The 27335-nt window shown below is 42.7% G+C and overlaps 1 protein-coding gene across 1 annotated transcript in view; it reads right to left on the reverse strand.

The window, feature by feature from the left end:
- AP2B1 (adaptor related protein complex 2 subunit beta 1) overlaps positions 1-27335 on the reverse strand; it is an 84607-nt gene that overhangs the window by 49593 nt on the left and 7679 nt on the right. Inside the window, exons 3-10 of the mRNA XM_070946101.1 lie at positions 24737-24842; positions 23713-23848; positions 22155-22400; positions 11353-11543; positions 8138-8359; positions 7048-7168; positions 6394-6489; positions 2490-2605 (exon numbers count right to left, since the gene is read on the reverse strand). Of these exons, the coding sequence (XP_070802202.1) occupies positions 2490-2605; positions 6394-6489; positions 7048-7168; positions 8138-8359; positions 11353-11543; positions 22155-22400; positions 23713-23848; positions 24737-24842 (1234 nt within the window). The remainder of the gene's footprint in view (positions 1-2489; positions 2606-6393; positions 6490-7047; positions 7169-8137; positions 8360-11352; positions 11544-22154; positions 22401-23712; positions 23849-24736; positions 24843-27335) is intronic.

Below are 27335 nucleotides of genomic sequence, written 5' to 3' on the forward strand. Positions count from 1 at the left end.
GGGATGGTCTGGGGTGGAGATGTACAGCTGAGTGTCATCAGCGTACTGATGGAACTCCACCCCAAAACTACCGATGATCTCACCCAGCGGCTTCACATAAATGTTGAACAGGAGGGGCAAGAGGACCGACCCCTGTGGCACCCCACAAACAAGGCGCCTCGGGGTCGACCGCTGCCCCCGTCAACACAGATTGCGACCGGTCGGAGAGATAGGAGGAGAACCACCGCAAAACGGTGCCCCCCACCCCCAATCCCTCCAACCAGCGCAACATGATACCATGGTCGATGGTATCAAAAGCCACTGTGAGATCTAACAGGACCAGGATAGAGGAATAATCCCTACCCCGAGCCCTCCAGAGATCATCCACCAACGCGACCAATGCTGTTTCCGTGCTGTACCCAGGCCTGAAACTGGACTGGAGCGGGTTCAAATAGACAGCTTCATCTAGGTACTGGGGAAGCTGCCACGCCACCATACTCTCAACAACCTTTGCAATAAAACGAAGGTTGGAGACTGGACGATAGTTAGCCAAAACAGCCGGATCCAGAGAGGGCTTCTTGAGGAGAGGCCTCACCACTGCCTCTTTCAAGGCGGCCGGCAGGACACCCTCACTCAAAGAAGCGTTAATAATCCCCTGGAGCCAGCCTCGTGTAACCTCCCGGGAAGCCAGCACCAACCAGGAGGGACACGGGTCCAATAAACATGTGGTCGCGTTCAGCCGTCCCAAGATCCTGTCCATGTTCTTGGGAGCCACAGGATCGAACTCCTCCCAGATAACACTCTCAAGACCTGCCTCAGTCATCTCGTCTGAACTAACCCAGTCAGCGGCCAAGTCTTCCCGAATCTGAGTTATTTTATCATATTGTACAAAATCCCCAGCTCGGCCCTGCAAGGGGTCATCCCGCACTCCCAGATGGAGGAGGGAGCGGGTCACCCTAAACAGGGCGGCTGGGCGATTATCTGATGACACGATAAGAGCGGCAAAATAGCTAGATTTCGCCGCTTTTATCACCACTAGGTAGGTCTTAATATGAGACCTTACCAGTGTCAAGTCAGATTCGGACCGGCTGGCGCTCCAACCGCTCTCTAGCTCTGGGGCGCATGCGTGCGCTGGCCAGCCGATTTTCGGGCCTTCTGGGCCCACCAGGAGTAGGGAAACAGGCTGTTTCCTGCCTCCGGAGGGGTGGGGGGGGGGAGGCCCGTTTTTCTTTCTTACCTGGCTCCAGATCCTCTCTATTCATCTGCGGAGGGCGAAAAGAGCCTTTCCCACTCCCTCAGAGGCCCGAAACGGCCCATTTCCCAACTCCCAGTGGGACAGGAAGTGACATTTTTTTGCTGTCCCAAGCCTCCAGAGACTCCTAGAGAGGCTCTGGAGGCTGGGGACAGTAAAAAATGTCACTTCCTGTCCCACCAGGAGTTGGGAAATGGGCCGTTTCGGGCCTCTGAGGGAGTGGGAAAGGCTCTTTTCACCCTTCCCAGATGCATAGAGAGGATCTGGAGCCAGGTAAGAAAAAAAACCCGGGCCTACTTGGCCATCACGTGCCAGGAGCGGGAGGGGGGGTTGCACATGCATGCGCAGGGCAGGGCGCATAGAATTATGGGTGTGGGCACCCGCGCATGTGAACCTCCCCCGCCCCCCCATCTCCTGGCACGCAATGGCAAAAGGGTTAGCCATCACTGCTCTAGTCTAAAAAGGATATTGACCAATTGGAACAAGTTCAAAAGAGAGCTACCGAAATGGTAAGAGGTCTGGGTATACCAAGCTCTTTGAAGAACATTTAATGTATCTAAGTGCATTTTGTATACAGAAGAGATGACTAAGAGCAAATATGATGAAGACTCTAAAAAGCTATTAAATGCAAGTGAGATTATTCTCTACTGCCCCAGAGGGAAGGACCAGAACCAATGGGTTAAAACCATAAAGTTCAGCCTAGACGTCATGACGAACTTCCTGATTGTATAAGCTGTCGATTTGTAGTACAGGTTGCCACATGAAGCATTGAGTTCTTTTGCACAGGATGTATGACTGGTCATCTGTCAGAAATGCTCTAATGCAGGGGTTCCCAACCTTTTCTATACCCCACACCCCTACAATGCTTCTGAAATATTCTTGCACCCCTTACAAAAGTAAATAATTACACGCATATAATTATAGATATACGCTATAATTTAGCAACTTCTAAACCCAAATTTTCACACCCCTTGGAATATCGTCTCACACCCCCAGGGGGTACAAGCACCCCTGGTTGTAAACCCCTGCTCTAATGGAACTGGTGTTGGACTAAACAAATTCTGCTCCCCACTTTGTGATTCTGAATATTTAATCAATGCCACCTGATTTTTCTCAAATTAAGTTGTCCTGTCCCTACTTATTCAGGTGTTCGTCCACTAGGTTGCCTGAAGGCCATACAAATTGGCACCCCTTAGGCCAGCCACAATTAGTATCGGCAAGGTTGCTGCTGCACACTTCATTCGGTAGCTGTACTTACTTGTTGGGATACTTGCGGAAGATGTCTCGGATGACCACGATGGCTTCCTGCACCACATAGTTGACCTTGGTCTGGATGAGATCCAGAAGGGTGCTCACGCAGCGCTCAGCAGATTGCTGTCAAAAAGGATAGAAGCAGAACAGATCTTCAAGTAGAAAGTCAGCTCGAGTACAAAGGTTAGCCTGGATATGCCTTACAATTCTATAACTTCACCTACATGTATCGCATCCATTCCCTGTTTGGATTTATTTATTTATTTATTTAGTGCAGGGGTATCAAACTCAAGGCCCGGGGATTGGATCCGACCCACAGGGTGCTTAGATCTGGCCCACAGGGCCGCCTTGGAAACAGCAAAGGACCGGCCCGTGGTGCCTCTGCCAGTGAAAATGGGTTTCCAAGCTCCATTTTTGGCTGTGACGGCCACCTGCAACCCTCTGCCACCAAAAACAGAGCTCTCTTTTTGCTGGCAGAGGGTTGCAAGAGGCCGTCGTAGCCAAAAACGGAGCTCGAACTCCCATTTTCACTGGCAGAGCGCTTGGGCCACCACAGGTACCCCCGACACAAATGATGTTGAGCTGGCCATGCCCACCCCAGCCACGCTCACCTCGGCCCCCTAAGGTCAAACACAACCCTGATGTGGCCCTCAATGAAATCGAGTTTGGCACCCTTGATTTAGTACATGGCAAAAATGTTAAAAAGCACATCACGATTACGTTCTCAAGGAGCAAATATGAAACTATTTACTGTATTCATAAATTCAAAAGTAAGACTGTACTATATAGTCAATACATGACGGGGCTGCATACAGAAAATCTCTGGGGTTTCCCCGATAAGCGCTCAGAGGGCACTGTTCCACAATATGTCACCCTGTCTGCTTTGGAAGAGTGTAGGAATCCTAAACTCGGGCGTCCCCTGGGCAACGACACAGAGTTGGCTGATTCTTCCACAACGGCGGCAGCAGCCAGGCAATCCTTGTGATTTCCTGGCTTAAAAACACATCACTATGAAAAAAACCTCCCTTTTTAGAAATCAGAAAGCAGAGGTCATGGTCCAGCCATTCACAAGAAATTATCCTTGCATGGCAAATTGTGGCATGAAATGAGACATTTTGGTCTATATTTGATTAATGGACATTGCATACTATACTCGAAATACTTTTGTTGCTAACACCATTCATATTCTTTTAAAGTTATGGAAATTGTCTTTGGCACATTATCCATCTATGAACGAATGACTGTGCAGCTTTGCGTCGTGCCTCTTTCCAATCATATGGACAGAGAGGACTACCTTTCCTCACCTGTCACTATACATATACACTATACACATACATTATACATATTGATAACTAACTAAACATATGAAGAACGGTTGCAGGAACTGGGTATGTCTAGTTTAATGAAAAGAAGGACTAGGGGAGACATGATAGCAGTGTTCCAAAATCTTAGGGGCTGCCACAAAGAAGAGGGAGTCAAGCTATTCTCCAAAGCACCTGAGGGTAGAACAAGAAGCAATGGTTGGAAACTAATCAAGGAGAGAAGTAATCTAGAACTAAGGAGAAATTTCCTGACCTGGCTAGAATAATTAAACAGTGGAACAACTTGCCTCCAGAGGTTGTGAATGCTCCAGCACTGGAAGTTTTTAAGAAGATGTTGGATAACCATCTGTCTGAAGTGGTGTAGGTTTTCCTGTCTAAGCAGGGGGTTGGACTAGAAGATCTCCAAGGTCCCTTCCAACTCTGTTATTCTATTCTATTCTATTCTATTCTATTCTATTCTATTCTATTCTATTCTATTCTATTCTATTCTATTCTATTCTATTCTATTCTAATCAGCTTTTCCTGACAAGCATTTTTCCCATGGTTGTCATACATTTCAATATTCCGGTTTAGTAGAAACCATTGTTGATACAAAGGTGTCCAACACCTTTGAAGATGGCCAGTTTTGCAGAGATGGCGAAGATTTCAGCATATTTAAAAGACTGTTCACAAGAGACTTATGAGTGGGAATGGAAAAGGTGGATAGAATATGTTCAGAACAAATATCAAACTAGAAAGTATCAAATAGCTTTTATTTGAAAATAATGTACTAGAAATTTTTTAATGTAATGAGATAAAGAGAAAAATTATACAGGGGAGGGAGGGGTTCAAGTTTATATATAAGTGTTATATTAGGGTTCTTTATGAATATGAGTATATTATAGGGAAGTCTGGGGGGAGGGGAGGGTTAGGGAGGGTTAGGGAGGTTGGGAAGTTTGGGGGGGTGGGGGGGGAAAAAGGGGTGAAAATGTAATTGTAAAACTTTTGCAATAAAAAAAAAAAAGAGTCTGTCCAACACGAATCACTGCCCTAGGAAATGCAGTGAGAACTGGTCATCAGCCTCTCTGATAAGGAGACCCCCCCAAAGAAGCCGTGCCTGTCTCAACCAATTATCTAACCCTAAACTACAGCCTGATGGCAAATAAAGTATTTCCCTTATTTTGAATGCTACAATGTTTAGGTGGGTTTCCGTGTCTAAGAAGAAAAAAAAAAACCTACAGCTTAGCCCTCAATTTACAACCATTAATTTAGTGACTGTTCAATGTTACGAGGGCACCGGAAAAGTGAATTATGACAGTTTTTTAAATTTATGACTGTGATCACGGTCACTTGATCAAAATCCAACCACTGGGCAACTGGCATGTATTTCTGGCTAGCAAAGTCAATGGAGGAAGCCAGATTTGCTCAATAACTGTATGATTCACTGAACAACTGCAGTGATTCACTTAATAACTGTGGCAAAAAGGTTGTAACATGGGACAAAACTCACTTAAGAACTATCTCATTTAGCAACAGCCAAATTGGGCTCAACTGTGGTCGTAAGTCGGGAACTACCTGCATAGCCTAATAGCAGAGTACCCATTTCCCACAGAAAAGCCAGGCATTCCCTTATTTGTCTTAGAAACTACTGTGTTTCCCCGAAAATAAGACCCTGTCTTATATTTTTTTGAACCCTGAAATAAGCGCTTATTGCCTTATTGCCGTGCACTCGAAAGCCCGATTGGGCTTATTATCAGGGGATGTCTTATTATGGGGGAAACAGGGTAGAAATTCGTCATCTAAGTAGTAATCCTTTTGAAATTGCTATCTGCTGAATTAACCGAACATGATATCTTCCTGATTCACCCCCAAATATTTGCCCTTTTTCTAAGAAAAAGCATTTCCCAGTATTGGCTCCTATGCCGGTTAAGCTCAATAAACATCAAATAATGTTTACTGTTAGAAAAACAGCTAGGGAGTTGGGGGAGGGGGTCTGGTAATGGTAGAAGAGGTCAGTCTGTTCCAGAGATAAATGCATTTTAAATTATAACAGTTCCCCACTGACTGAACGGTGTTGTCTAAATCAAGGGCCCTGAAAGCAGAGAGAACAACAAAAGACAGGATTTCCCAAAGGACTGAAAGCTGACGTATATGTTTTTTAGTGTGAAGCGAAGATCAAAATGCTGAAAATGTTCTCTTTTAGGATGAGTAAGAAAAAGAATTTACTACACTCAGATACTCTATTTCCCAACCATATTTTTGGTGCAGGGGTGCCCCAGAAGGAGGTGTGACAAAGGAAAAAAACAACAACAACCTCAAAGCATGTGAAAAAGGGGCAGAGATTTGATCCCACAATTGCAGCTACCTCATTTCCTGTTTTTGACCTTATCTTCCGACACCTGACATCATGAATCCACCAGAATTGACTGTGGTGCTTGTATGTCACACCAAGTGATCTACATCTGGGCCTCATAGAAGATGTCAGCTTTGTTTTTAACATTATTGGTTTTCAAAGAATAACCCTTACAGTTCATCTCCTGAACTGAAGTTCAGCCGGCTGTAGCAATTAAAACACAAAAGCAAAACCAGGGAAGAAAAAAAGCTTCTCACTTCAACTTTGATGGCACATCGTCCAATGGCACGGACGGCTTTGCGTACAAAGTCCACATCCACTTCTGTGGCATACTCCTTCAGTTCTGCTAAAACCTGTTGGAAATACATTAAAAAAAATAATAACTCAGATCAAATCTGAGTGCGGTACTATTTCTTGTTGTCCTTGTCCCCTGTTGGCTTGCTGCCATTGATATGATCCAATGAAAGGGAAACATCTTGCTTACAACTTTCTAAACCTCCTGTTACAAAGAAATAGAAACACACTGCAAATGTATTACAGCAGGAGATTGTAATCATTTTAAGCTGGTGGGAAGATTTGGAATACTGGGACCAAATAGTGGGCATTCTCATCAAAGAATTCCCAGAGTAGGAATGGCCATAGCCCAAGCAGTGGACTGTAATCATACCCTTATTATTGTCTAAGAATGTTTAGGTTGGGTTCAAGTCATTCCCCCCCTTGTCAGAGGGAAGAATTAAGGAAGGCAGGGAGCTGGACACAGTCAAGAAACCTGTTATTTGTCACAATGTCACCCCAAGGCACCAAGATGGGGGCTCAGGGATTACAAGTAACTGCAAAGCTACTAGCAAAGCAATAGAAAAGACATTTTTCTAGATAAATGTGAAATGAGACTCAGTGGGTCCCAGACTGACCTGAGCAATGTTGGCCTGGGATGCTAAGCGAATCATGATATCGAGTTTCTCCAATTTCACGTAGATGGGGTCATTGTATTTCACAAAAAACACCTTGATCTCCTGCTTCAGGATTTCAGGCCTGGAAAAGGAAAGAGCACGCATACTAAAATCTTTTGCCACCAATAGCCTCCCACCGACCAGTTCGTTCTCACAGGGAGGGACTACTCAGGGTACCGTCAGTCAAATTATGTCAACTGGCGACTCCCAGGGGGAGGGCCTTCTCTGTGGGGGCTCCAACCCTTTGGAATGAACTGCCCCCGGAGATACGGAATATCCCTGATCTCTGTGCTTTCCGCCGTGCCCTCAAGACCCTGATGTTCCAACAGGCAGGGCTAAACATACAAACATGTGAATGATTTTTTAAATGTTATCTAATTCTGGGTTTTATTTAATTGACCAAACTAAGTAATAATTTTAATTAGCAATTTTATGATGTTTGTGTGTCTATATTTTTCTTGATTGTACACCGCCTTGAGTCCTACGGGAGAAAGGCGGTATAGAAATATAATTAATAAATAAATAAATAAATAAATAAATAAATAAATAAATAAATAAAATGATCGCCAAGCTGCACTTTTGTTCATTCCTGACAAAAGGCAGATTTGCATTTGTTTTCCAGTTAAAGGACTGCCATGCCGCCTGACAGGAGATTTGAAAGTAAGTCAAGTCAGCTTCCCATCAGCTACTTCCACCTCTGAATATGTTGCATTATATTATCCTAATTAGCACAGACACTGTACTGGCTGGGAATGATGGGCGATATAATCCAACCTACCAGGAAATCTGGCAGGTGAGAAAAGCTGTATCAAGTCATCTGCAAATAGAATAATACTAGTGCTCCAAATTTGTCTGATTCCCCCTTTAATGGCATTTCAAGCTATTTATCAGGAGTGCACTCTTTGTTAGTCAATTTATGCCATTAAATAATGCTGTATTAACATATCCCTGAAGTTGCAGAATACCAGGATCCGTCCAGGTTGGACAAACAAAACTGTCTTCTATGCAGTTATTCAATCAGAACCTTTGAAACAAGGTTCCTGCACCTGACCTTTTCTGCACAATCAAGTTGATGTTCCTCAAAGCAACGTATTGGACTTCAGGCTCGCCAGACAGCAAGGTGACCAGTGGAGGGGCCAGTTTCTTCAGCAACATGTTGTAATAGTCGGAATCCTTGGGAAGGAGCTCTAGGAACTTCATCAGCACTTTGACAGCCGAAAGCACAACCGCGGAGTTGGCATGAGAGAGGCGAGGCGTCACCCGTTCGCATATGCTGCCAAAGAAGAGAAACAAGAATAAGAGAACAGCTACGGCTGTTCTTTCCTCCTGGAAAACCCTGGCTAGGCTGGAGAGACACATTTCGATAACTTCAAATTAGCGAGCAACAGAGTGGGGTTTTTTTGAAAGGCTTTTGCTGTGTGGAATCAAATATCCCATTAAGTACAGTATTTTTTGGACTGTAAGATGCACCGGTGAATAAGACAAACAAAGAGGTAAGTAAGAAAAAAAAGGTTTTTGCCCTCTGTGGCTCCCAGGAGCACTCTGCAGGCCTCCCAAACCCTCTGCGCACCCTGTTTTTGCGAAAAACAGGCCCATTTTTTGCAAAAATGGGACGAGTGGGGAGGGGCTTCGGGAGACCAAAAATGGCTGTATTCGGTGTGTAAGGCTCACCAACATTTCCACCCTCTTTTAGGGGGGGAAAAGTGCATCTTATACTCCGAAAAATATGGTAGATCCTTGAGAGTCTTGACTACAATATTTTCTGTTGATAGTCATAGGTGCTAATAGAGAAGCAGACAAGTGACACATATTGGGAGATAGCTAAATTACTGCAGATAGTTCCCAACATCTGGAAACAAAACTGGTTCAGATGTAATCTGAAATACCTGGATTAATCAATTGCAGATTGATTTCCTATGTTCGCTTATTCTCAGCCATTAAACAATAGCTCAAAAAGAGATATTTTACCGTTCTCCTTAAAGTGCACTGAGAATCAGCACTAAAGGGGGAAGGAAGTTTCACTAAAGGCCACCAACAAAAGTGTCCCAATAGCTGTCATTTATCTGGCCCTTGGAAAATAAGCTCAGAGGCCAAAATTAAGTCTCCTTCAAGTCAAGCTTGACTCCTCATGACATGGAGATGCCTGAACAATTTTCTTGCCGACAGTACAGAAGTAACCCTCTGTTATTTCCAAGACAGTTTCTCAACTTCACAATCTCTGTTGCTATCCTCCTGGGATTCCCTGGTAGCCTCAGATCAAGGTACTAATTGGGCCTGATACTGCTTAGCTTTGAATGCTAGATAAGAGGGCCCAGGTATTGCCACCTATTGGGATAATACGGCTGGCAGTTCTCAGTTCATGGGAGGGCAGAAAGAAGACTGTATCATCTGACTTCTGCTTCACATCGCAGTCTTCCTACATCCCTTCAAAATCTGCTCTGTAAGATCTGAGAAGTCTGCAGAGCAGATTTTAAGAGTGGGAAGTGGAAAGGGGAAATCACACCCCTCCTGCTCCAGTTAAAGAAACCTACCTTTGGATAATACCCAAAGAAAGTTTTGAAGGTCTGCATGACAACTCTGTTAGTGGTTTAATATCAACACTGGGTTTTCTCAATATCTAGTTTTAATGAGAATGTAGCCCTAGTCACAGAAGCTTCCTAGACAACTTGAAGCCAGTTGCTTTGCCCTAACACAACCTATTTCACAGAGTTGATGTTCTGGGGGAAAAATAGAGAGCGTTCCACAATGCTATAATGTATACAGTACATAAAAATAATACAAGTCTTCTTGAACATGCCACTATTCTCAAATTATATATATAGCTCAAAGAGTTATTGAAGAATAACCAAAGTTAACAACTGTCTATCTAGGATTTAATTCTACTCAAAGCAATTTTTAAACTGACAGAGGTAAAGAAAATCTGAGCAGATGAAAATCAGCAATTATCCTGATCTGAGAATTCACGGTCAAAAAGAGCTAATAATAAGCCACTTTCTAACTCCCAAAGTTGGATAAGGTGACTGACAATATGGTAGCTTCTCAACTGCAGGCAATTTTGGAGTGGGGAATAGAGTTGTTGGGATTTGTAATCAAAACAAAATACTTTCTCGTGGGAACCAAGGACATTCCTGCAAGTGCTTGGAAGGAAGGGATTGGAGTCACCTAGCAACTGGATAATATTCTGATTGGACCATGTGACTGATTATTTTGAGAAAATGAAAAACTTTTACTTTTAATTAGATGAAAACTGCAGGAATAGTCAGAGTCGGTTTCCACCAACCCATGCCAATATGACATACAGTATCCAATCAACTTATTTTTTGAGGAATCTACCTGCCTCAGAGTTTTGTTTGCTATGGGTATGTTACTTGGAACCCTAACAGGGTGACTCATTCTTGATTTCTCAGTGACTTTAGATGCCATTAAACATAATATCCCTCTGGATCATCAAATAGATTTAGGAATAGGACACATGGCTTTGCAATGGTTCTCCAGAAGAGTCCTTGCATCATGATCACAATGGAGCATGGCATTTTGGTTGTAAGTTGTTGCAGTCATAAATTGAGACATCACATGGCTGAACTTAATTTTATGACCATTTTTACAATAATTGTAAAGTAAGTCAATGCAGTTCTAAAGCGAATCATGAGGCCATTAAGCCAGGGGTGGGCAACTATGGCCCTTTTATGACTTGTGGACTTCAACTCCCAGAATTCCTGAGCCAGCCATGTTAGCTCAGGAATTCTGGGAATTGAAGTCCACAAGTCATAAAAGGGCCAGAGTTGCCCACCTCTGCATTAAGCGAATCCAGCATATCCAATGAGTGTTCTTGGTTTTTTTCTGGAAAATGGCAAAAATGGCACAAATCATGATCCCATGGCTGTGGCATGCTACAATCAGTCATAAACTGGTTTTAACTGCCAATCTAATCTTTCATTGTACTTCATTTTATTTGCTTTTTTACTTGCTTTTTAATTACTTTGAATGTCTCCATTTTACATTTTCTCTTTATAACTGGTGACCAAGAGACTTTGGCAGTTGGTTGTATAACCAAGTTAAACAAATGTAAGTAAGCTGGGGTTAACTTAGTATGATCTGGGAACCCAGCCAGGAACTGAGTATTAGAAAACTTACGGGGAGGGTCTTCCATAGGTCAGAAGGCATTATACACCCTGCCACAGTGAAGCAGTCACAGAACTTGATCAAGCTCTCAGTAAAAGGAACGGAGAATTCCCATTCAAGTAGGGCAGTCACAGATCAGCCTACCTTTGAGCTTCACGGTCATCCTTTGGGTTGTAGTTGGAAAGGCAGTCTAGGATGAATATCTGCCCCCACTCCGTGCATTCATTTAAAGCAGTGAGTAGCTTGTTGATGTTCTGAGGGTTCAGATCTAGCAGATTGCTATTGGGGTGAGATTCACTGATTTCAGACAAGGCAGCAACAGCATTGGCCACAACCTGGCAGAAAGAGAGAGAGAGGGGAAAAATGCTGGATACTCAGCAGCAGAGCAGAAATTTCAAAATGCTGCTTCTTACCTTCCACAAACTTCTGGAGTCAGTCTGCAGGGTGGATTGAGAATTTTTTTTGAAATGATTAAATTGGGCTACAGCCCACTTCCTTTTTAAAAAAAATCAGATTAACTGATTAGTTAGTTAGCTTTATTGATTAGCCTATAGGCCCGTGATGGCGAATTTATGGCACGCATACAACAAGTGGCATGTGGAGCCATCTCTGCGGGCACACGAGCTGACGCCCAGGTCAGCTCCACTGCGCATGCCCGCGCGCATGCCGGCCAGCGTGCCAAAAACATGTGTGCATGCATGGGGGGTTGGATGGGGGTCATATGTGCATGGGGATCACATGTGCATGCGTGTGGGGGTGGGGTGCAGTGCCCCCCCGTGCCCTGTTTTTGGTTTCCGGAGGCTTCAGGTAGGCCTGCTAGCACAAAAATAGGGTGTGGGGTGCCCCCCCCCGTTTTTGGTCCCAGGAGGCTTCAGGGAGGCCTGCTAGCACCAAAATGGGGGTCGAGCGCACATGTGGGGGGGGGGCGGGGGAAGGTCACACATGCATGCACGGGAGCTGAGGGGGGCATTGCATTATGGGTGTCAGCATGCGCACATGTGCTATCGTGCGCACATGCTTTCGGCACCTGAAGGAAAAAAGGTCCGCCGTCACTGCTATAGGCCATATCAAAGCACAAGGTGCAAACACATATCACTATTAAAATCTTATACAGTTTAAAATGAATAAATAAATAAATTAATTAAATAAATAAATAAAATTTAACTGATTGAAATAGAACTTCTGATCAATGGATCAATTCAGCCACATTTTTTAATATTCATTTATTATTTTTCCATATAGACTGACAGGAGTTACAAAATCCCTGTTTTGTATTCAACCAATAAAAAAAAAAAACATAATACTGTACACATATTTATATACTACTTCTCCACATGGGCTGATGTTTACAAAAGCCCTTCAATCAATAAAAATAAATACATAAAATAATCTGTAATAAAAAATTGATATTTATCCATAACACATAGGTATATATATATATATATAAAAATTAAGCCAGAAGGATCTTCCTGGGAGATATCACCCTTTTTTCTCTCACATGCACAGAGACAATGGTTCCTCTGAGATTACACATGCCACTGTGTCTACATTTGGCATTTTGAATCATGATTAAAGAAGATAAAACTAGTGGGATTCACGCACTGTCATAAGTCATGGCCTATAAACTACAATACGGTAGCCAGATTCGCATCATTATTTCTTATTATTTACTGGATTTCACTGCTTCCCATCTCACTCATACAGTGACTCTGGGCATCTTACAATATAATAAAAGTTTAAAAGTGCAAAAAATCAATTAAAATAAAATAAAAAGATAATTAAACTTAAAGTTATACAGTTAAAGTGGATCATTTATGTATATGAGAAACTGTCAGTTGCTTAAGATATTCAAGGACTAGACTCTGGATGGATGGAAAGGCTCCAGAGTTAAGTTTCTGGTTCAATGTTTTTCTCCAACCCAAGAAGCCTCTTTTTCTGGGTGGCCGGGGAATTCTGGGAGTTGAAGTCCACACAGCTTCAAGTGACTAAGGTTGAGAAACACTGCTCCGTAAAGTTCGACCTATCTGATCACAGCAGATTCTTATCTACCATACTATCTGAATGTACTGACCAACAGTGAGAATTCTCCTACGCTGGCTCAAAATTCACAGCAATACAATTTTAAAAGAGGAAAGTAAAATAAGGGATGTCTTTCCAGAAAAAGGGCATCAAATGTGAATCTATGAAAGAGAGATGATCAAGTATTTAAATACATTGGGGTGCAGTGATTTTATTATTAGGACTCAAAAGCAGGGCACTATACTTAATGTAATTAATTCCTGTCCCTATGCTATACAGTATTATATAAAAGAATTTTTAAAATTCAGGGTTTTTTTTTTTTTTAAAAAAAAAGCCTGTTTTTCTTTTACAGCAGAAGAAAAGAGGGAGAAAAATGGATTTCAACACTTTATATCTAGCAACCAATGAAGAATGCCAGTTATTGGAGAAAAAAACTTCTGAGAATGGAAAATCACAGCTGGCTTTCACAGTGGCTGGGAAGATGAAAGAGGCTAGAACCACAGGGGTCTTTCCAAAGCTGCCCCCTTCCCACGTTCAGAATAAAAGCATATGGGGAGGAGTGGAACATTAGGGATGTGCTGCTTGACTGAAAAGGAATATACCATTATGTGCAAATCTGCCTGCTGGGAAAGACTCAGGGCAGTTTCAACTCTTTGGGTCTTGCCTAAACCCTCCCTCTATGCCATTTAGAGGTGTGAAAAGATGGTGATCTACAATCTTTGGGCATGCAGTGAAGGGATACGTTCCCCTTTTCTAGATTTCTGACACTGTGTAGGCAAAGATCAACAAAGCAAGAACTGCATGCCAACAAAGAACTTATGTAAACAGGGACTTAGAAAGTAGGCAAGATTATATCCCATTGACATCTCCCTTAACCCCAAACAAACATCCCCGATCCCTGTCACCAGCTAAGACTGTCTGGGCACAGTATTATGCTACATGGACACTAGTCCCTGCAGTTTTCTCAACAACATTTTGGCTTAGCAGTTAAAGCACCACCTATTGGCTAGAAACCAGAAGACTGAATTCTACTCCTGCCTTGGGCATGAAAACTAGCTGGTGGCCTTGGGCCAGTCTCTCTCAACCCAATTTATGCCACAGGGTGGTTGTTGTTGTGGGGAAAATAGGAGGAGAAAAGTGTTTTCAACCTTGAATTATTTATGAAAATAATAATGGTGGGGGTAAAAAATTACCATATTCTTTGGAGTATAAGACGCACCTTTTTCCCCCCAAAAAGAGGGTGAAAATCTGGGTGCGTCTTATACTCCGAATGTAGCCCTGCCCAGCTTCTAAAACGGAGGTTTCAGAGGCTGAAAAAAGCATCAGAAATGAAGCTTCAGAAAAAAAGCCCCCAAACAGAGCTTCAGAGGCTTTTTTTCTGAAGCTCTGTTTCGGAGGCTTTCAGAGGCAGGAAAACAACTTTTTTCTGAAACAGAGTTTCAGAAGTTTCAGAGGCAGAAAAAAAAAGCAAAAAAAAAGCAAGGCGCAGAGCTCACAACCAAGGAACCTGTTGCTAAAATTCACCTCTGGGAACAGCTGATTGGGGGTATTCTGGGAGGCCAATCCACCTGCCAATCAGCTTTTTTCTTATTTTCCTCCCCAAAAACTAAGGTGGGTCTTATACTCCAGTGCATCTTATACTCCGAAAAATACAGTAGTTTGCCATTGTCTCTTCCTAAGGCTGAGTGTGAGAGGCTCACCCTAGTGATTTTGCGCTTAAAGCAGAATTAGAATTCATGATCTCTCGAATTCCAGCCAAATTCCTTAACCACTACAGCAAAGTGTAATGATTAAGGCTCTTATATAAACATCGCCAAATGTATTTTGTTATCTTGGATTTAGGGCTTGTCACTGGGTATAACCTGGACAGTGACTGAAGCACAAGAAGACACAACCTCAGTTTTCTACCAGAAAGTTTTAAAGCAGTGTTTCCCAAATTTGGCACTTATCAGAAAATCTTTTTACCCAATGTAAGTAAAATACGTCCATTTAAATGTCCTTGCTGTGATTGGGTAGTTATCCAAAGAAGCTGAGTCAACTTTGAGCCAGTCAGGATCGAACTCCTGACCGTGGAAGAGTTAGTCTGCAATACTGCAGTCTAATCACTGTGCCACCATGGCTCCTTAAACATTTAGTCTAAATGTATTTATCAAAACTTGTATGCCACCCATCTCGCCAAGGCGACCCTAGGCAGCTTACAGGCATTGAATAAAATGCCGTGTAAAATAATTAAAACAGTAAATACAGATCTTAAATTTAAATAAAGCTGAGCAGGGAGGGAGGTGTGGTGCCTTCTAGTTCACCAGCCACCTCCAGCAGGTAGAACCCCATTAGGGCCCCAGACTAGTTGGGGTAGCCATGTCTTCAAGGCAGGGGTGAAATCAGTGGTGGGTTCCTCCAAGTTCGGTCTGGTTCGGCCAAGCCGGTAGCGGTGACGATATGACGTCACCGAATCGGTTCTCCCCACCCCCCCACCCCCCCACGTTATTCTTACCTTTTATTTGGTCCCACCCCCAATCTATTGCTGCCTCCTGAGTCCCAGCTGATGACTAGAGGGAAAAAAACTGTTTAAACTCTTGCAGCGGGGCTTCAAAGGGCCGTCCTATAGCTGATCAGTGTTAAAAGCAAACAAATGAGTCGGGTCGTAAGTGCGAGGACTGGTCATAAGTGCGAGGACTTCCAGAAATGACTCTGACCAGCTAGCCATGCCCACCTAGTCACATGACCTCCAAGCCACACCCACAAAATAAGCCACGCCCACAGAACCAGTAGTAAAAAAATTTAGAACCCACCCCTGGGTGAAATCCAGCAGGTTCTGACAGGTTCTGGAGAACCGGTAGCGGAAATTTTGAGTAGTTCGGAGAACCGGCAAATACCACCTCTGGCTGGCCCCAGAGTTGGGTAGGAATGGAGATTTTGCAGTATCCTTTCCCCAGGAGTGGGGAGGGAATGGGGATTTTGCAGTATCCTTCCCCTGCCACGCCCACCAAGCCACACCCATCAAGCCACACCATGCCCACAGAACCGGTAGTAAAAAAATTTCACCACTGCTTCAAGGCCTTTAGGGTATAACCTAGACACTGACTGAAGCACAATAAGACACTACCTCAGTTTTCTACCTGACAGCTTTAAAGCAGTGTTTCCCAAACTCGGTCCTTCCTTATCAGAAAATCCTTTCTACCCAATGTAAGTAAAATACTTTACTTCAATTTAAATGTCCTTGTAGTGATTGGGTAATGGGTTCATGCGTAGTTATCCAAAGAAACCTCACTTTTACCCAACTTACCCAGATTTGGGAAGCACGGCTTTAAAGCAGACTATACTGCCTTCAATATCCACACCAACTCAACTATTTGGCCTAGAGCGTCCATAGTCCTTAACCACTAACCATGCTAACTGGACTGATGGGAGCTGTAGTTGAAAACATCCAGGTTGTTTAAAGGAGAAATTACTGGAGGATGGGAAGAGAGATGCTTTTCCCCAGGTCAGTCTCTGAGGAAAAAAAGCTTTATTATTCTTTTAAGCCAAACAAAGACAAAGGTTGCATGGGGATGGATTACAATGTTAAAACAAAATTCCTGAAAACACTTAAAAGCAAGGTAATACATAGAGCAAGGCACTGTAAAATAAAAACATGACACAAGGAAACAAATTAAAAAGAAATCCCTACATTATAGATCAACCTCTAACTTTCCTTGAAGCTGAGTATAATATTTTCTTTATAACTTGGGGAATCACTGACCATAAAAGAATTTCATGCTGCCCTCTAATGGCTCGTTGTTAATTACAACAGAATTGGTCTAAAGTGCTTCAGATTTCCTAAAATATGGAAGGCTTACGTCAAATTCTGATCCAACCCTGTCCTGCAGCCAGTTGCTCTGTCAGGTCTAGCACTGCAGGTCAGGGTACAGCATCACTGGACATTTACAGAGGGCCAAAGCTATAGCAGAAGGCTAATGTCTATTTGTCTCTCTTTGCTTTTGTTGCTTATTCACTTGTCTCTCGGAGTGTCTGATGTGGAACAGCAACCTCAACGGTCAGGCTTCAAAAACCAAGGAAGATATATGTGATTCCTCCAAGCAGACTTCTTTATGGTTCCTCACCCATAGAAAGAATCTTGCCAAACTAAAGTATGCTGTCACCTGCCATAAAGCATATACTCTGGGAACTACCGTGTTTCCCCGAAAATAAGACCCTGTCTTATATTTTTCGAACCCTGAAATAAGCGCTTGGCCTTATTTTCAAGGAGGTCTTATTATTTTGGGGCGCGTGGAGCAAGACGGGGTTCCTCTTGCCGTCTTACCTGATTTCCAGCTCTATCTCCCTAACCCTAATCAGAGGAAATGGAGGGGACCGGCTGTGCATGCATTTAAATATTTTTGGGGAGGGCTTATTTTTGGGGAGGACTTATTTTCGGGGTGGGGCTTATTTTAGCACATACACTCAAAAGCCTGATTGGGCTTATTATCCGGGGAGGTCTTATTTTCGGGGAAACAGGGTATTAGGAAAGTCTGAAAGACTAAAAATCCAACAACCATTCAAAATGGTTTCTCTACAAAAATAATAATCTAACTGTTCTTGAAAAAGAGTTCTAAATTAGCATCCTGGGCAGATGCTCTCCAGCTATTCCGTCCACATTATTTTTTCCTACCAGCAGCATGTCGCCTTTCTTCTCTCAGCATTTTGTCTCCACCTGGTGTCCCTTCCCTTGGGATGCTGCTTCCTCAGATTCTCTTCTGTTCTTACATCCATTACTGTTACAATCTCCTCCTAGCAATCTCCCTGTCTTTCTCAATCATCCAAAATATCTAGGATAGTACAGTAGTACAACAATGGGCATAACTAGCTCAGCAATTCATGAGTTTAACAGTCCATCTGCACTTTAATCTATTGGTGGGTTGTTTCATTGGCCAAAATCATTCATTTCTTTTAAAAGGAACGTATCCCTTTGTTCCTTCGCTCCTCTGTTCCTTTCCACCTGCAGTCTGGATGATGGGCAATTTTTTTTTTTAAAAAAGAAGTCAAGTTGGCTTTTGGCCAACACTCACAAAGCTTATTGCGGTGGTGAGAAGATAACGTTGCTTAGAAGTCATCAATATTCACTCAGGCAAAGAATGGAAGCATCTTAGACAGATGCCTTCTGAAAGCCAGAAGGGTGTATGGTTTTCTATAAGGGGGGGAACAGTCAGGGAAGAACCAGGAAAAAGCAGACTTCAGTGCTACCATCTCAGGAAAACCACAAGGCAATCAATAACTACTCTTTTCCCTCCCTGCAAATCATAGTCTGGGAAATTTTGTGGCATCTTGCCAACACTTACATCACTATTAAGAAGGTTTGGGCTACAGAGACAGAATTCTGGTCAGCTTCATCTGCTCCAAAATTGAAAGGAAAAGGCAGCGAGAGCATCAAATTTAACACTGAGCAACCCATGGCTTAAAAGCTGCATGATGCTCCAGAACCCTTTGGAGGCTCTTAGTATTGTAAGAAATAAGGGAATTCAAAAATAAAATAGTAATGAAGGGAATAGTAATAAATGAATAGAAACTGGTTATTCTATTCTACAATATATGTTATGCTGCTACAAAAGTATTTTCCATTTAAGCATTAATTTGTTAAGCATTTATAATACATGGAGCTCTGTAAAAACATATGTATGAAATGAATTGTATCCCTGCATTAAGATCTAAATATGACTGAATTTTGCAATATAGTTAGATTATATGCTTTGTGGAACTTTTCTCCCATGTCTATGGTGCATATACTTGGAGAAGGACATGTGGGCATTATCTTGTTCTTTGGCATAAGAGAGGGGCCCTGCTGAGGATGCGCGGAGACATTCCTTAACGCTAGAGAGCTGAGAGATGTTATGTAATAATGTATTAACAGAGAGGTACGGATAGGTACCGGAGATACTGAAGAAAAAGTAATCTGAGAGAACAAAGAGAGAGATAATATATTCCTTTGCGGCATCTTGGATTAGCTAAAACCCAAGAGGGCCTGTCCAATAAGTCCAAAGGAGGAGGGAAATGGGCTCCCTGCTTTGACATGATAGAACTGTATATAATTAATGTTTTTGAAATCTAAGGGTGTGGCTTCCTGGCTCAAACTCCTTGTTGAGGTCTATGCTGGGATACCCCACATTTTGTAAAATTGCTTTCTTGCTTTTTTTGAAATAAAATCTCTCTGTTTTCACCGACCCAAGTTTGTTTGTTGAAGTCATTTCCAACAGTATGTGCCTCTGCCCTGAGAATGGATGGGGTGAAATGAGTGCTACAAGCCTTGTGGAGATTGAAGGTACACTCCACTGCCAAATTCCTCCAACCCCCCTGCAAATACTCATTTGTGGAGGTATCAGGATCATAACAGATGTCCTAAGTCTCTGCAACACCTAAGGCAAGGGTGTCAAACTCAAGGCCTGGGGGCCAGATCTGGCCCACGGGGTGCTTAGATCTAGCCTGCAGGGCTGCTCTGGAAACAGTGAAGGACTGGCCCACAGTGCTTCTGCCAGCGAAAGCGGGCTCCCAAACTCCGTTTTGGGCTGCGACAGCCTCCTACAACCCTCTGCCAGTGAAAACAAACCTCGGGAGGGCTGTCACAGCCCAAAACAGAGCTTGGGAGCCCATTTTCACTGGCAGAGTGCTTGGGCCACCCCCCCCCCAATACAAGTGACATCGAGCTGGCCATGCCCACCCGTCACACCCACCCCGGCCCCCCGAGGTCAAACACAACCCTGATGCGGATCTCAATGAAATCGAGTTTGAAACCCCTGACCTAAGGCATCGATTTTGAAACCTTCTCAAAATGGAAAAACAGGAAAGCTTGAAGGTCTCCTATACGACCCTAAGCGAAACACAGAGAAAGTGCTGTTCCAGAGTACAAGTTTGTCAATTCATCCTCAATCTCCACAGTCCCCTCTCTTTTCCATCAGCTACTTTTCTTACATAAACCTTTTGACCAACAAATCCTATTCTTGCTACTCCCAAACACCTTTGAACGGCAATGACCAAAAATCCTGGAAACTGGAAATGTGTAAAATTGTGATAGTTCTTAAATTGGCATAACCCATTATTTAAAAAAACAAAAACTAAAGATCCCAAATCCAGAAAAAGAGAACCTTCTACCCCTACTCACACATGGCATGATTCTGACAAATCATCTCCCTTGCCCAATGCAAATGTTACCTGCAGCCCAGTCACAAAAGTTTCTGGGCGTAGCATGGATACATATGAATAATGTACCTTAATGTTTCAAGTTGTCTTAAATATGAAGCTTTTGTGGGGGACGGGGACAGACAAAATGCCTACTCAGAAAGCAGCAGATGACACAAAGCGACCATGGGTGAGAGTTTAATAAAACAAAAACATAATCATTTCTCAGAAAGCTGAATTTTTGTTTAGTGCCACATTCCATTCAGGACACCCAACTAATAGCTCACATGACAGCCCATTTTTTCCAAAGGGTCTTGTCCAAGATGAATTAAAAGCTTCTTTTATATTAATCCTTAATCAGTTAGCATCTTTCAGTTCTAATAAACGGATCAGTGTAAGCGGGCTCACCTTTGCCTTAATAGCAACGGCAATAGCACTTAAGATTTATATACTGCATTCTCTGTGCAGTGTCGGCATACTGTCCCCAACAATCTGAGTCCTCATTTTACCAACCTCGGAAGAATGGAAGGCTGAGTCAACCTCGTGCCGCTCAGGATTGAACTCCAGGCTGTGGCAGAGTTAGCCTGCAATACTGCATTCTAAACACTGTACCACCACAGCTCCTTAAACGTTTAGTTCAAATTTATTTTTCAAAACTTGTATGCCACCCATCTCACAAAGGTGACTCTAGGCGGCTTATAGACATCAAATGAAATGTCGTATAAAATAATTAAAATAATAAATACAGATCTTATATTTAAATTACAATAAAACTGAGCAGGATGAAGAAGGAGGCAGCAAAGTGCAGACACTCCCATCAGCCACCTCCAACATGTCACATCCCCATTAGGGCCCCAGACTAGTTGGCATAGCCATGTCTTCAAGGCCTTTTGGAAGCCCAGAAAGTTGGAGGCAGCTCTGACCTCTGGGGGCAAGAGCTTCCTTGGCTGATGGGGAATACAGCTTGGCCCTTCTTCCAGCATGGATGAAGCAGACTAATCCCATTGGAATGAGCCAGTTTCTCAGATAGTCTGGACCCATGCCATGCTGCATTTGAAACTGGAAGATCAACAAGTCAGAGGCAAGTACCAAGTGAAGGTAAAAAAACAAAATGCATGTAATTTCCTTTTTAGTATAAGAACGGGATTAAAACCGTTTGCTCAGATTGGAAGGTTCTAAGCCTGTGATGGCGAACCTGTGGCATGCGTGCCACAGGTGGCACGTGGAGACATATCTTCTGTGGGCACGTGAGCATTGCCCTAGCTCAGCTCCAGTGTGCATGTGCATGCCAACCAGCTGATTTTTGGGTCTTCTGGGGCCACTGGAAGTCAGGAAATGGGCTGTTTCAGGCCTCTGGAGGGGCTCTTGGGGGTGGGGAACGCCGTTTTCTCCTAGAAAGCCTCTGGAGCCTGGGAAGGGAGAAAAATGGGTCTACCGGGCCATCACATGCCAAAAGTGGGGAAGCACAGGGGGAGTTGCGCGTGCATGCACGGGGCGCACTGAATTATGGGTGTGGGCACACCCATGCACGACCCTCCCCCATGCTCCCCATGTTTTTGGCACGCGATGGCAAAAAGGTTAGCCATCACTGCCTTAAGATAAACATTACCAATTCAATGTTCCTTTTTTTGCAAAAACTGGAAAAGAACTACATCTAATCTAGGGTCTCCTGTCTGCAAAGCATGAGATCTACCACTAAGTTCCTGTTTCTCCCAGAACCAAGCAGTGTATCACCTGTTATTTGAAGGAAGCCAATTTCAATGGGATTAATACCTTACCATGGGATTGGAGTCTGCAATAAGATCACGCAACGAATCCAGAAAGCCCTGATCTTCCACCATTTGGGCATTGATGTCATGCAGTTTGGCCACACAGACAGCAGCGGTCTTGCGCACATACGGGTCTTCATCCTTCAGACACTTCCGGAGAGGTTCACACAAGTATTCAGTGATCTTGTCCACGCGGATACATCCCATAGTACGCACTGCTAGAGCACGGATGAGAGGGTTGGGATCTTCACAGTCCTGGGATAAGGAAATTAATAAATATAGAGATGGGCTCTATGCAACGAACATTAGGAATTTTATCCAGCTTTTCCTATTCTGGGTCAAACTAAATCTGGAACATCACAAACCATGTCCCATGTTCTGGAGGATTTATATTTGGAAAACTGCAGATCTCTCTTAGAACAGGTGGATTGCCAGGATCCTGAGAAACCATCTAACAAACAATGTCACAGGAGATCTCTGGAACATTTTGCACATACCTAATAGCAGCAGTTCTAAGAAAATGCTTGTCCTATCTGCCTCTAAAAGGACAAAAAAAAATATTGCCCCTTTAAAGTGTCAATGAGTTCCTACTTACCGTGACATTACAAAAGGATCAGAGAAGTGTTACTTCTGTGCAGGAAAAGGATAACCATTAATGCAGATAAGTGGAAAGTTGATTTAAGGAGAACCTCCCCCCCCCTACAAACCTTTGTCCTGGGGTACACTGGGGAGAGAAGAAAAATGATCTTGATCAGGAGCAAGGACTGAATTAGATATATTCTGTAAGGCCCTGAAGACGTTTTTATTTCAGCAAGCCGGCCTGGCCTGAATAGGTTTTATGGGTTAGTTTTTAATTGTATAGCTTGGGGTTTTAAATTGGGAGGCCAATTAATTTAATTTATTTTTAGTTATCTTAACTTTTATATTGTATGTTATTTTAATTTTCGGCTGTTCACCGCCCTGACTCCCTTCGGGGAGAAGGGCGGTATATAAATTCAATAAATAATAATAATAATAATAATAATAATAATAATAATAATAATAATAATAATAATAATAAAAAATGCATTCAGCCTTTAAACAGAATCCTTACATTCTGTTTTCTAGTTCCTGAAAAAAATTATAACAGATTTCCAGATGGAACGAATGCTCAAAAGTGGTTTTTTTCCATCTATGTCTAACAGTAAAGAATCTCTCAATTTAATTTCTGCTGTCAAGTAAAATTACATCAGCAGCTGGGAAATCAATGGCTTGGCAATTAACTATCCCAGACTCACTTAGTATCAGATAGGACATAGCAGCTCCATTGCAGTTTGGAAACGTCTTCAAAGTAGACAGAGATGAAAATGAGGTGTTATTTTGGGTAAAAAATATTGTATATCTATATAAAAAAGAGCCCTTACTGAGATTCATGCATATCTCTGTCATCACGCTGTCCATATACTTATATACTACCCAGGTCATATGGCTCTGGGTGATTTACAGTTTTAACATATGCAGAAATTTCACACCAAATTATTATTTTGCTATTGAAGTACAGCAAAGACCCATAAATATTGCAACTTACTTTCACAAAACTGTTCACAGCCATGATGGCCATATCTGGCTGACTTTTGGCATAGTTCATCAAGTAGAGATACACCAACTTCTTTAGCTCCAAGTTATCAGTCTGCATGCAATTCACTACATCAGGGAAAAGGGAACTGGACAAGAAGGACAGGCAGGTTAAAGCAGTAATTCCTAGACCAATGGCAGTGGTTAATACGCTGAAGTTAGCTAGAGAAATGGGGTCAAATTTAAGACCCCATTTCCTTAAAGAACTCCTGGTGACTTTGGGTCTAAGACTCTCTCAGCCCAACCTAATGCATAGTATTACTGTAGAGCAGTGTTCCTCAATCTCAGCAATTTTAAATTATGTGGACTTCACTTCCCAGAATTCCCCAGCCAGCATTGCTGTCTGGGGAATTCTGGGAATTGAAGTCCCCATAGCTTAAAATTTCTGAGGTTGAGAAAACACTGCTATAGAGATAAAATAAAGGGAAATCTATACTACCTCAATCTCCCTAAGAAAACTCATCATCATCTGACAGCATCTCTCTAAGTTTTCGGATAAAGTCATGTTTCATTTGCAGAACACATACTGTATCATAGGCCTTAGAATCTAAGGCAAACATTTTGGGGGCCATGTTTGATCTTTGTAGACGGCCCATGGCATGCCATTTAAACACTGGGCAAAGCAAACACGGAGACATTTAGCAATAGCAATAGCACTTATACTTATATACCTCTTCATAGTGCTTTTATAGCCCCCTCTAAGTGGTTTACAGAGTCAGCATATTGCCCCCAACAATGTGGGTCCTCATTTTACCCACCTCGGAAGGATGGAAGGCTGACCCAACCTTGAGCCAGTGAGATTCGATCTGCTGAACTGCAGCTAGCAGTCAGCTGAAGTAGCCTGCACTCTAACCACTACACCACCTCGGCTCTATTTCCTAAGCATTTAATCATTTCCCCCTTCTGCCTCATTAAAACTTATACTTGGGTGAAGAAGTGGGAAAAACGGCACAGGAAAGCCATTAGAGAGATGTTACCTGACATCCTTCCCCACTGTCATGGCAGCAATGACTTTCTTCACTGCTTCCTTCCTCTTCTCTTTTTTTTCATTGTTGAGTTCAGCTTTCAGTTCAAAAATTTCCCCTGTAGGCAAACATACACGAGGACCACAGTCAAAAGAGTTCGGCAAGAGCAAACTAATCCACCCCCTCCAACTACGAATATTGCTTTCAGCAGTGGACAACAGAGGCATCCAGGAAATCCTCGGCCTTAGAATCGGGAACTCTATCTAAGGTGGTCCTCAGAATCTACCAAGATCCAAACATTTAATTATTATGACAGATACAGGCACTTCTTATTCAGCAACCACAATTTGGACCGACCACTTGGTGGTTGCCGCTAAACGGAAACATCAAGATTTTTACGCTTTTCCTTCAGCTTGCCTTTGCTTTACAGACTTGCAAGGATTGTAAATGGAAGGAATAGCAATAGCAATAGCACTTAGACTTATATACCGCTTCCCAGTGCTTTTACAGCCCTCTCTAAGCGGTTTACAGAGTCAGCCTATGGCCCCCAATAATCTGGGTCCTCATTTTATCCACCTCGGAAGGATGGAAGGTTGAGTCAACATTGAGCCTGGTGAGATTCGATCTGCCAAGTTGCAGGCAGCTGGCAGTCAGCAGAAGTAGCCTGCAGTACTGCATTTTAACCACTGCGCCACTACGGCTCTAGTCATAAAGGTTTTGGGGTTTTTTTTTCATAAAGTTTTATAGTCATAAAGTTACTTTTTCACCACCATCGTAACTGCGAAGTCATTAAAGGAATCATTCACTAAACGACTACTTCTATAGCAAATCCATTGCTTTTAAAGTGAACTAGGTTACTTTAACCATAGGCTACAAGAATGACCTTCACACGTTAATTGCATAGTGTGAAGGAAGCCTTCCTCTTCAGCCTTATGCAGTGGATAACTGCTGTTAAAAGAATGGATTTTCCTCTTGGAGGGGAAAAAAGCCCAGGAAGCCCAGGGCTCAGTTTCTTTCAGAAGCTATTTGGTGCAATCATTCCAGCTCCTCCTTGGATAAATGGCTCTGGAATTAGGCACATTCACCAGACTGTCATTTTGTGAACATACAGGTCCAGCACGGTAGCAATTTTTTTTTTTGTGAGAGTTCTCACTAAATGCTTTCACAAGTTAAGTATATAGAACAAGACTATGCTCAAAAATGCCACAACCTGAAATATTAGAAACAGGGCTAAAGGCATTAAGGATTTTTAAGTGTCACTGCTTTGGCAACCTGGAGACAGCACTTATGGTTTGGCACGAAAGTATTCGCTCCTGTTTTAAAAATATCTTTGCTACTGCATGCTATCAGAGCTTAATGGGAGCTATGCAGACTTCTGATACTGTTTGGGAGCAAAGATATGCCAAAATTCAGAATATCTGAAAGGGGAACAAATACTTTTTCATAGAACAGGCTGTTCCAGAAGCGGTTTGGAAGCCATCTGTGGTGTTTTGATTGTCTAAAATAGTTTGATTTGGGAACACCGCATTTAATTTTGGCTTTGATTAATTTCACACATCCCTGCTACAAACCTGTATCCAGTTTGAACCAGAGAGAACGGGAGAACACAATTGTCAAAGGAGCTTCTGACACATTGGTAACCTACACGAATATCTCATGTTATCTGGCTTCTCAAAAACCCAAGAGACCAGCTGATCTGAGTGTAAACAAAACACACAAACTGGATTGAAGCATGCAGTGTTTCTCAACCTCAGTGACTTAAGGTGCGTGGATTTCAATTTCTGAATTCTGGGAGCTGAAACCCATGTATCTTAAAGTCACTGAAGTTGAGAAACCCTAGAAACGGGGATGGTTTCTGATATTTTACTACTACGGGCACTGTCGAATCATTCTAGCATTTATAAATTATGATACTGAAGAGAGGGGAAATTAAACGCCCTTTTAAGCAAAAAGGCAGAATTAGGAAAGGCCCTGCGAATCAGGAGAGCAGAAGAGTGTGGTGGGGGGAGGGAGGAATCATCAGCTTGTTTAATGACTGCGTGACTCCCGGGAGTTGTCAGCTATGAAGATCAATAGCTTAGCTGGAAGCCAGGAATCTCTATTACCTAAGAGGGGGAAGAAAGAGAAGTGGCAATGCAAGAATAGGCAGGCTCTGCAAACCTCTGATAGTCAGGGATGATCAGAACAGCAGGTGAATATATGGTCTTATCCAATCTCACCACCTCAGCAGGAGATTACTAGCTGTAATCCCAACCTCAGCAATGAAGTGCTAAGTCAAAAAGTCCCTTAGAGGTAAAACACAGCCTACCTTATTAATTGCCTGAAGGGCTCCACATGGAGCAGGAATCAAAAATCTGCCCTCCTTTTTTTTGTAACAAGGAAATCCAGCAGAGCCTTTTCCCATTACTTTGAAATTGAAAAACTGAAATTCAGACTTATTTTTTTTAAAGAAACACTCACCCAGCCTGCAAAAATAAAAAGTAAAAAGAAAAATTCCAACCCAACCATATGAGATAGGATTAAACCTATTTTGTGTCTCCATTCAAACTTTACCGTGTTTCCCCAAATATAAGACCCTGTCTTATATTTTTTTGAACCCCGAAATAAGCAC

Source organism: Pituophis catenifer, unplaced genomic scaffold, assembly GCF_029215685.1.
Source record: "Pituophis catenifer annectens isolate HBS135680 unplaced genomic scaffold, rPitCat1.0.hap2 SCAF_1, whole genome shotgun sequence".
In the NCBI taxonomy this organism is placed as follows: Eukaryota; Metazoa; Chordata; class Lepidosauria; order Squamata; family Colubridae; genus Pituophis; species Pituophis catenifer.